Source organism: Sinocyclocheilus anshuiensis, unplaced genomic scaffold, assembly GCF_001515605.1.
Source record: "Sinocyclocheilus anshuiensis isolate Anshui unplaced genomic scaffold, SAMN03320099.WGS_v1.1 scaffold734, whole genome shotgun sequence".
Lineage (NCBI taxonomy): Eukaryota > Metazoa > Chordata > Actinopteri > Cypriniformes > Cyprinidae > Sinocyclocheilus > Sinocyclocheilus anshuiensis.
The window spans coordinates 28,160-39,025 of NW_015544176.1; the positions used below are offsets into that span (position 1 = coordinate 28,160).

At 36.4% G+C, this 10,866-nt stretch overlaps 1 protein-coding gene across 1 annotated transcript; it reads left to right on the forward strand.

Annotated features, from left to right (window-relative positions):
• Positions 1-797: 797 nt before the first annotated feature.
• On the forward strand, positions 798-10,542 carry LOC107696195 (homeobox protein MOX-2-like). The gene is made up of 3 exons (XM_016496430.1): positions 798-1,497; positions 4,741-4,913; positions 9,902-10,542. The coding sequence occupies exons 1-3, from the start codon at positions 1,008-1,010 to the stop codon at positions 10,121-10,123; spliced, it is 885 nt and encodes a 294-aa protein (XP_016351916.1). The 5' UTR covers positions 798-1,007; the 3' UTR covers positions 10,124-10,542.
• The last annotated feature ends 324 nt before the right edge of the window (positions 10,543-10,866 follow it).

Consider the following 10,866-nt stretch of genomic DNA (forward strand, 5'->3'; position numbering starts at 1 on the left):
ATTTGGATTAGTTTTATATTTCTGAAATATTGCAGGGCAGACAGACTGTCGGTATTGAATTTGATTAGTTGTGTTAATGAATTTAATTTAAAATACAACGGCACTTTTTCTATGCTTGTCCTTTTAACAGATTTTATCCAAAATATAATCCAATTTTTATTCTGTCACATGCATTTAAGCTGTTATGTCAAATATTGTCGTATATGCTTTTGTGCTGATATTTTAGTGGAAAAATTATCCTTTATTCCAAATTAATTCCATAACTTTACAAGATGGTGCTGACAATGTAGATGATTTGGGGTAAATGTGCAGACAGATAGACACCGGATAGCACCCCATAACCCCTCACCCCATTGCCCGTCCCACCCCTAAGACCCCCATAACCCCTTCGATCCATTCCACACTCACTTTTTGGCTGCTTATGCAAATAATTTATCAGAAAAAGTGTCCGTGGGATTGGATAGCCCGGGTCCAAAATATCATACCCCAGTTTTCACGAGCCCGGAACTAGCTGGCTGGCCTCAAATTTATTGTACCTTGCCGTTCTGGAGGAAGATTGTATGCATGTGGTCAGTAGCGAGGAGCCTACGACCCAACCTCCCTCTCATGTTACGCCCTATATATATAACATCCATTCCTCCAGCACCTCGGTTCAACCCCCCTTCCCTCATTCCCTCGCTCCAACTCCACTTCTCTAGAAGCGCTGTATCCAGTCGGGCCCAGACGGCTCTGTCTTTCCCTCTCCCTCTCTTTCTCTCTCTCTCTCTCCCGTCTGTCACCCGAGCTTCCTCTTGCAGGCTGTGTGTGTTTACCCTCTTTTTCGGCCTGGCAACGGGGCTGCATGCTCAGGATTACCGGAGGCCTTGCCTTTCATCGCCGCCCGCTCCCTCTTCCTTTGGCCGTTGTCTCCTGGACTACGGTGGCCACGGGTGCGAAGCTGTGTGATTTTGGGGGTTCCCTGGTTTCCTGCTCACGGAGTTAAGTGGATTTGTAGATACTATAGAGACATGGATCACTCTTTGTTCGCATGCCTTCGGAGCCCGTATGCCCCGTCCCAAGCCCTGCACCCAGCATTCACCCAGTCCTCCCTTGCCCTGCACGGCCGCTCTGACCACATTTCCTACCCCGACCTCCCGGGACCCTCGCCGCCCTGCAGCTACGCGGGGGAGGATGGTGGCTTCGGAGGACCTCATCTCAGAGTTCACCCCTCTCCGCAGAATCCACACCACTCGCAGCATCAGCCTTCCTGGCATGTGCCGCAGATGCCGTCGATCAACAGCGAGCGCCACGGCCTCTACCTGCCGCACCCTGATGCCGCGGCTCCAGAACTGTGCGGTGCAGGAGGAGCGGGTTCGCAGGGCCTGTGCACGGGTAACCCAGCACTCTCTGGAAGTGACCCTTCTGGGGTGTCGTGTGTGTCTGGAGAATACGGGAGACAGACCATGTCACCTGTTGAGCCGGAGCGACGGAATAGCAAAGGAAAGAGTGACAGTTCAGGTACGCAACTCAAAACGTTTTCTTCCGTGTATGCATTCAGTAAAAAAGGCAGTGTGAACTTGATTTTATTTCTTTATTTTTCTTAATAGTTAATCAATTATTATGATTATTACAGTATGAATAATTCAAGTGTTTTCCATGACTCGAGAACTGAATATTGTTTATTTTATTACTCATCAGATTTATTCAGAATAGCACAAGTAAAAGACTTTTATCAATCAAAAATATATATATATATATTTTTTATAATATTTGTTGTATTGTTTATTTTCTGTAATCTGGACTCGGAACTGAGATTTGGAGTTTAATTGTGATAATGTATTTGAATAAATATTAAGGAGAAATGCATCCATACACCAAATTATATGTTTAGAAAATAATTTTATTTTATTTTAATAGTTTGTGTAATATTCAGTAAGAATTCAAAGATTAATGTACCATTACATTTTGACATAAATAAAATGATTTAAAATAGGAAAAGAATTATCAAAGAATTAAATAACTTTATTTTAAACTTCAAATTTCAAATAACAATTAAGATAATTTTTATTTATACAGTTTAGTCCATATCAAGACAATTTAAACAAAAATGGTTCATATGTACTAAATTGATTTTATTTTATTTTAATTTTATTCTATTTTATTTTATTTCTGCCGCACTGTAAAAATGATTTTTTTAAGTTATTTCAGTTTTTCTACTTCAAAGTTTCACATTTAATTCAATGTGTTACTTGTCATTTCATTGTAAATTGTGAAATTTATTTGCAGTTTCTGAGTGGAAAAGTAAATCCTACACCATTTTTTTTCATTCATCATTTCATACGACTGTCCTCTGTTAGAAAAGACATAAGCAAAAGAGTGTCAATAATTTTTACATCTGACGTTGAGATCAAATCCACGCAGACACAAACCACTCTAATCCATCCATGAACCGTGTAGAGGAACATGCAAAATTTACAAATAAATCAAACTGAGCAGTTGTTATAAATATGGTCAAAAGCAGCTTGATATTTCTTAGTCTTTTAGAGAGAATACTTCATGATATGAGAAAAAAATTGAAGGTTCATTAAACAAAAAGCAGGGCCAGAATCCTGACTGGGCTGGACACGGCACAGTAGTGTTTTAATGGCAGGGCCTGCTGCTGTAGGGCTGCCCTGTTTCTTTCTCTCATCAGTCTCAGAGGTGTAAGTCACTCTGGCATTTACCCTCAGGTCTTTAATAGACCACAGGTGAAAGCCGCTGTTAAATGCTCACACTGCCCGCAGCTGCGCTTTTGATACCCCCAAACACATACTCACCATTTACGGCTGGGGAAAACAGTTAAAGCTGCAGCTGAAGAATTTGTATTTAAAACCTGATCCTTATATTTCAAGAACAATAGAAAATCTATCTATTTAAAATCGGCGCAGAAAATGTAACTTGGTTGTTTTGCACTAACACACAGATCTTGCCGTATAAAGTGGAATTGTGAACAGAGTGAATGTCTTCAGGAAAAAAGTCACTGCTGTGTTTAAAAAGATTTAGTTCACTTTTTTTCACCTTTACAGTAGATGAACTGAATTACTCCAGCTTATACTATACATCTAAGATTGTTTTCTGTCAGTTTAGTCATGCCATGAAGGGTGTCTACATGCTGTCACTTTTCAGCCAGGTGCCTGTAATTTATGGCATGATGGCATACTGATGGATTCGCCCAATGGTAGTAGACATTTCCAGAAGGCTCCTGTTGGCTTTTGCTGTGCCTTTATACCAAATCTAGTTTCCTCCAGTCTGTTGGCAGTTATCAAAGCCAGTGTGGTTTCCATTTAGAGCCGTGTCACATAACGAGATATTGCAGCGATAGGCTGAACAGATTATAGATTATTCCGAAAAGTGATGTTAGATATGAAATATGAGTTTCAAATCTCATAATCTTGTGTTCTGTAAAAACCTCGGATTTCTAGAGCAGTTGTATTTTTATGCCCGTTTCAAAGCAGCCAAAAATTTGACATCTAAATCACAACCATCCCTGAATGGCAAGCCAAAAGATATTCATTGGAAACATATTTTCCTTTAAATAATTTTTTTAAACAAATTGAATGAGTTGTATCAGACTCTCTCTGTCTATTAACTGATTAGTGTTTTCATTACGCTGTTAGTCACATTATTAAAAAAAGCAAACATTTTGAGATTTGAAAATTAGTTGGGTAGAAAAGAAAAGGGCTGTGTGTGAAATTCAAACTTACAGTAGGCCTAAGAAAATGTACATAAAATCATAAGGAATTGTGTAATAATGAGAATGTTATTGGTTGCTATTCACATATGTATACTGTGACACTGTGACCTGTGATTTGTTATCTATTAAAAAGCTATTTCTACCTGATCAATCCCTTAAATTGAGTTTTGTTGGAAAAACCTAATTTATTTAGGTTGATTTAGTGACTAAATAATAGTTTAGGTTTTAATAAAATCAGTTAATTTAGATGTTAACAAATAAAGTATTTATTTAATTTTTTAAACAATTGCTTTAGCCAATTGCTATTCTAACATGGCAAAAATAATTCTTCATAAAATAAAAATACAATCAATTATTTGCCCTGGAATTGACATACTTTGCTCATGATAATCTATTCAGTTTCATTGTTCATTTTAAAGAAGCTAGGCAGTACCAAAGTAAATGTTTCTTTTTAACTGTAGCATTTAAAGTAATAAATGATTAGATCAAACTGTGATTTTATACCCTATATATTCCTATTTTTGCAGATTAATTTTACCTCAGTAATATAGATGCATCATAACTTTATATATTACTCTAACTATTATATATTGTATGACAAGCCTCAATCAACACACATACAGCTAAGGTTGAATTTGATCATTTTTGGACCAATCAGAAATGTTCCTTGGGAAAGCTTCATGTTTTCTGTTAAAGGAGATGTGTGTGGAAAATGAAGAGTAAACTGATCTGATTGTTGAAGAGTGTGAACGAAGCCCTGTTGATTCAGGCCAGATTTGAGAGCATGTGCTCCGTTCTCCGCCTGCTAAAAACACCAGAGCCATATCGCCATAATAAAAGGTGATTGGCAGGCCAAATTGTTCCGCTTTCATTTTTATTTTTGTTCGTTTATTTTATTTCAGAGCCCTGCAGTTTATCACACCATCTTATTTTTTCACCCCTTTGCTTTCCCTTAATGTTTTTTTTCCTCTCTTTTTCTTTTTCTGAGCATTTACAGTGGCTGGAAAATGATCTGTTTTTCATTTCAGATTCCCAGGATGGGAGCTATAAGTCAGACGTGAGCAGTAAACCTAGGAAGGAGCGCACAGCCTTCACCAAGGAACAGATTCGAGAACTGGAATCAGAATTTGCTCACCACAACTATCTGACAAGGCTTAGACGTTACGAAATCGCTGTCAACCTTGACCTCACAGAGAGACAAGTACGTTCAATGCTGAGCCTGTTTTCACATGTTACCAACAGACATAACACTGGCACTTCCATTGGCTTTGAAAATAATTCTTTGCTTGGCTGGTAAAAAAAAAAAAAAGGCTTTGCAAAGGCTGACTTCACTTAAAGTGATTAAGTCGTATAAAGTGATAAACGCAATGCTAAATGTTAGTAAGTTTCAACCAATTACATAACATGAGCTCATTTACTGATATAAATCTCAAAATATTTCGAGAGAGAGAGAGCTCTCAAGAAATTTGGGCTCTGTGTTGAGGGGTCCAGTCTATTTGTTAGGCTTGCTACTTAAAAAATAAAAAAAAATAAGTAAATAAAAATGCATATTGAATCATGTAAATAATGACAGTGAAGTCTCATAAACTGTCAAATGTAGCCATGATGTTAAATCTCAGGTTCTAAAATACATTATATTTTATTTATACATGTGAACACGCTTTTTTTTTGTATATATTATAGGTCTCTTTGAATTTAAGAAAATTTTTGAATGACTTTTATTAGATAAGACAGAGAGAAAGTGACAGAGAGAGAGAGAGGAACAACAGGAGTGGGACACGATCTAGGCTGGACTTGAACCAGGGTCCACATGCACATTTTTATTGCATATTACATTCATTCAAAGGCATCCAATTTTCCCATCTGCTAATTAACTGCAATTGCAATCATATAAACCTTTCAAAATAGTGACAATGAAAAGCATATAGTGGAGACTGGGGGCGAATTGCAACAGAGGTGTATAGTATAACATTTAGAGTAAAAAAAAAGTTTTTTAACATTTTTTTTTTTTTTCAAACAAATTGAAATGTATGAATTAAAATTTCTGTTGGTTTTATTTATATCAGAATTTGGCATTTTTTCAATTTCATAAATTTACTGTTCATACTTTATTGCAAAGACAATAGTAGCTGTTTACAGTGTTTCTCAGTCGCTTTGGTGCATTTCTCAGATCAGAAATGAAATTCTCAAAACTACTTGTTCAGCCTCCACATCATCTAGTCAATTGTGCACATTATAAAAGCAGCTTCTCATTCATTTGAACAAGTTGCGATTGCTTTGGTACATTCATGCAATTGATTATGTACATTTATCTGCGGTTTCCTACATTATCAGTTGCTAATGTCATGTTGCTCAAAATTTATTATATAGTTCTCTGTGAAACAGTCTTACCCCCCAAAACATCTAGTCATTAGTTCATCGTATAAGTCATTAAATGCAAAATGGTTGATCTAGTTGTTATAAACTGTCAACCACATACAGTAATGTGTAAATTTGTACTTTTGAAATGGATATATGACATACATAAGAAGTGCAGCCTTCTGCATTTCAATACAGTAACTGTCATCCAAACTGTTGCCATAGTTTACATCAGGTAATACTAACAAAGTGCACTGTTATATTGACAACATGACTAAGCATTTTGACTATCTTGTTTGTGAACAATGACAGAAGGACTTTTCATTCTGATGGCACTGATATGTTCATTGACATAAATACTTGCTTTCGAGAGACGAACTAAAGATTTTGAGTAAGTTACAGGCTTTTGCAGGTAATCCATGGTGCTGTTTGTACAAATTGTTTTGAGAAATGCACATACTTCTTTGCAAATATTAAGGATGATTCGAGAAATGCACCAAAGTGACTGAGAAAAACTGTAATGGCAGACTTCATTGTGACAACTTTCCCCATAGACATGCCCTGTTGTTGAGGCACATTGTCACAAAAGTTCTGAATAATCATGGAATCATTTTAATTTAGATAGATAGATAGATAGATAGACAGACAGACAGACAGACAGACAGACAGATAGACAGATAGACAGATAGTTTATCTGCGGTTTCCTACATTATCAGTTGCTAATGTCCTGTTGCTCAAAATCTATTATATAGTTTTCTGTGCAATAGTCTTACCCCTCAAAACATCTAGTCTTTACTTCATCTTATAAGTCATTAAATACAAAATGGTTCATCTAGTTGTCATAAACTGTCAAGCACATTTTTACACATTATTATTAGACTTTTTGCAAATTTGCCATGAATTGTGCAAGTGAATCTTGACTTTCACTAATGAAGAGAATGTAGATCAGCTAATGATAAACTAGTTCTCTGAAATAGCTCAAAGGTGCATCTCATGAACCTTCAATTGGAAAGCATAGACAGAGGGCAACACAAGAGTTACAAATTCTGACAATGGATATTTCCTCCCCTTTGGCCTTGTAAATCAACAGTAGCTCTGTGGCTGATGACATTTCAACTATACCTTCTGCTTTTGGTCAGGTTGAAGCCAGCCTCATCCACATATACAGTACTGTATGAAGTTGTGAGATGGTTCACTTGACTCCAATTCCACGTTGCATTGCAAGGGAAGATATTCATTGTGTGGCAGACTTCATTGTGACAACTTTCCCCATAGACATGCCCTGTTGTTGAGGCACATTGTCACAAAAGTTCTGAATAATCATGGAATCATTTTAATTTAGATAGATAGATAGATAGATAGACAGACAGACAGACAGACAGACAGACAGATAGACAGATAGACAGATAGATAGATAGATAGATCGATAGCTTTCTTCAAAATGGCCCACACAGCCATTCCAGAGTTTAGATTCATTCCAGCTCAGTCTTGACCTAAAAAGAAGCTTTACTGTATATGCAACTCACTTAGGATTTGCATTTTTATGTTTTATTCCCCTTTCTCTTTGCTACTCCTCCACACAATTGCTTCCTATCCAATAACTCCCAGCACAGATCCAATAAATCTGTGGACGTGGGTTGATCTCAGACCTTAAACAACAAAGTCTGAAAACCAACCCTTTCTGTGTACCTTCGCTGTATTATATTTATATTTATTCCACACACACACACAAATACTTTGAATATGTAGACAAATGCATACTGTTATCAAATAATATAAATGAAATGGGAAATATGCACCGATCCATAAAACCTGTAGTTACTAATCCAAAGATTTGAAAAAAAAAAAAGTTATCACACTTCATCTAACTGTTTTTGTCATGTAAGGTAATCTGCCGACTCAGTTAAAAGCTCACTCTAAAATACCTGTGCTGCACTTCCTAAAATAACCCTCTCAGCCTGAAATAGTCCCCCTGTCAAGCCAGAGGTGGGGGGTGAGGTGCCGCCACTCGGTCCAGATCTGATTTAGGCAGCAGCTTGATCATCCCAGCGGAGGCACAAATACAGAGCAAAGTGTCAAGTCAGGACCTGGAACTTGGGCCAATGAGTGACCAGGAGTTTTGCATCAGCACATAACTGACCAGGTGGAAATAGCCTAGAGAGCCAATGCTAGTGCCTCACAGAGCCAATCATATCGCTGATCCACCAAACTTCCCAGAAATCTGCTCCAGAAGAAAAACACAAGAGTCCACCAGATCCACAGCTGCTTTAAAGACTAAAAGAAGATATGAAGGACCCACAAAACACATGAAATGAGGTGTTTTAGTGGTCTATACGTGTGGGATCTGAGTGCTGTGTTGGCAGAAGTCTTTGAGAGAAAGCTTTAAATCTGTCGCTCATCCAATCTGATACACGCGTGCAGTTTGAAGGGAGTTCTGATACAGAGGGCGTGATGGTGGTTTTAGAGTGGGGGTCTGCGTGCCAAAACAACTCTTTCTGGAAAGTGCCATAACACACACCCTAACACACGTTCCCACAAAGTGGCGTTGAGTTTCCCTGATGCAGATTTTGGGCGCCTGTGTTGCTAAGAGACCAATAAAGTCCCATAAATATTGTGTGTAATTGACTACTGTATAATAGCTTTGCCAAAAATGTATCTCCTAATAAGCAAACAACACTTATTTATTCATTTGATTTTACTTGAATGATATTTGGTATACAACATTTATTTGTTCATAATTATTATTACAAGTATACTTAATATAATACAGGGTTGGGAAAATTTCAGAATATAAGAATTGACTCCCTTGCAGTTGCAGAAAACAAAATTACTTAATTTTTTACCTACTGTAAACAATGCAAAATACATTTCTTACCTCAAATAATTAGACGTTTTTCTGAAATTGTTAAAATCCATTCAAAAACTGTTAAATTCAAAACATTTAAATGTTGCCAGACAGCAGCACAAATGTGTCCACAGTTTTCAGATAATGTAAAATAAATTAAAATAAAGATGTGTAATATGAAATAAATGCAAATACACAAAACTAAATATATAAAATTGTATTTAATATTATGATTATTCAGTTTAATTAAATAAAACATTGAATTAGAGCATTTGTTAAGTTCTTTCCTATAGTCAATGAAATGGTTAATTTATTACAGTTTTTCTCAATTGCTTTGGCACATTTTTCGAAACAATCTTAACATTCTCTAAACTGTGAGTGCAAATGTCACAACTCTTTGCTGGAACTTCAGAACTTTATTGCATGTCTGCAAATTGTAGTTACTCACCCAAAACATTTCATTCATGCTTCAAAACCTAGTTATCGTGTCAGTAATTTGGCCAAGGCCACCAAAATATAAAGTATTTTCTGTATGAAAATATTTATAAATGATATACAAATTTATATCAGTAGCTTTTTAAATTGCAAATCTAATGGAAATGCCTCATATTTTGTGTGCAGGGTTGTTATCAAAAACTAAAACCATTAAAAAAAATTTCATTAATTGAAATAAAATAAAGATTAAACAAAACAAATAATAAAAAAAAAAAAATATATATATATATATATATATTTCCGGTAATTGAAGAGGCAAACATTTTATATAATAGTATATCAATGATACCAAAATAACACTGTGTGTGATAACATTTATGGGCAATTCATACTGAGAAATACTATTGAGAAGTACTATTAAAAATGACACTGTTTTTTTTTATTTCATTCCATTTTAATTCTACCTACTTGAATTTAAATTTGAAATAAAATTCTCCATACTGTTTGCTTTCTACTTATGACTGCTTTAACAGTAATTCTCTTGCACGCAGGTAAAGGTGTGGTTCCAGAACAGACGGATGAAGTGGAAGCGGGTGAAGGGAGGTCAGCAGGGAGCCGCTGCGCGGGAGAAAGAACTGGTGAACGTAAGGAAAGAAACTCTCTTGCCTTCTGAGTTCTCCCCAATGGTCGGACTGCACCATCCCATGGGTTCGCCCAGCAATGAGGACGACAGTCACGACAGTGACCAGAGCTCTGAGCACGCGCATTTATGATGCCCGCACTCCAGCTAGTCACAACCTGCCAATTTTCCTCAGGAATCAACTATGTTGGTACTCCGAAGGCTGTTAACGACTAGTTCTGGGCTGTGTTTTGTTATTTCATTCTGAGTGTTTAGGGTTTGTTCTTGGTCTGTGAAACAGACAGGGTTGCAAACCAGAGCTCAGCCCCCAGTGGCACCGAACTTTGAAGATTAGTCTAAGTAATAGTCAAAGGGGTTTAAAGGTAGCCACATTTTTGAAGAGACTATATGCATTTCATCCAATTTTGACATTGTAAATGTAAGTTTGAATGTTGTAAACATTCCACATGAGTGCCTTGGAGAGGATTTTTGCACTGTTTTCATTTTTGCCCTAACGGTTTGCTACTGTATTTACACACAGTTTTTGATAAAAAATACCAATAATTACAAACACATCGACATAGTCTGTGACAGCACAGAATAAGGATTATCTTAGTCTGTTTGTAAAGGATGCCATTAATTGCAGCCTATTTTTGATTAATTGATGAATTATAATGAAACAATAGTTTTAGACTGATGTAAACATTTGATTTTAATAAACATTTAATTGAGAAGGATAATGAAATAAAAATCTAACACATTATGGGTATTTTTTTCACTTGCCTTGCCAGATTCTTGTGTACTTAAGGACTGCAAATAATGTTCCATGATCACTGAAGTCATTGAAGTCATTTAATTGAGTCATTAAAAAAACATTACACTACACTTCAAAAATTT

Bases quoted from the DNA above. Each gene is read 5' to 3' on its own strand.
- LOC107696195 (XM_016496430.1), top strand. From the start codon at position 1,008: ATGGATCACTCTTTGTTCGCATGCCTTCGGAGCCCGTATGCCCCGTCC. The intron at 1,498-4,740 runs GTACGCAACTCA...TTTTCATTTCAG, and splicing joins AGGAAAGAGTGACAGTTCAG to ATTCCCAGGATGGGAGCTAT. The intron at 4,914-9,901 runs GTACGTTCAATG...TCTTGCACGCAG, and splicing joins TTGACCTCACAGAGAGACAA to GTAAAGGTGTGGTTCCAGAA.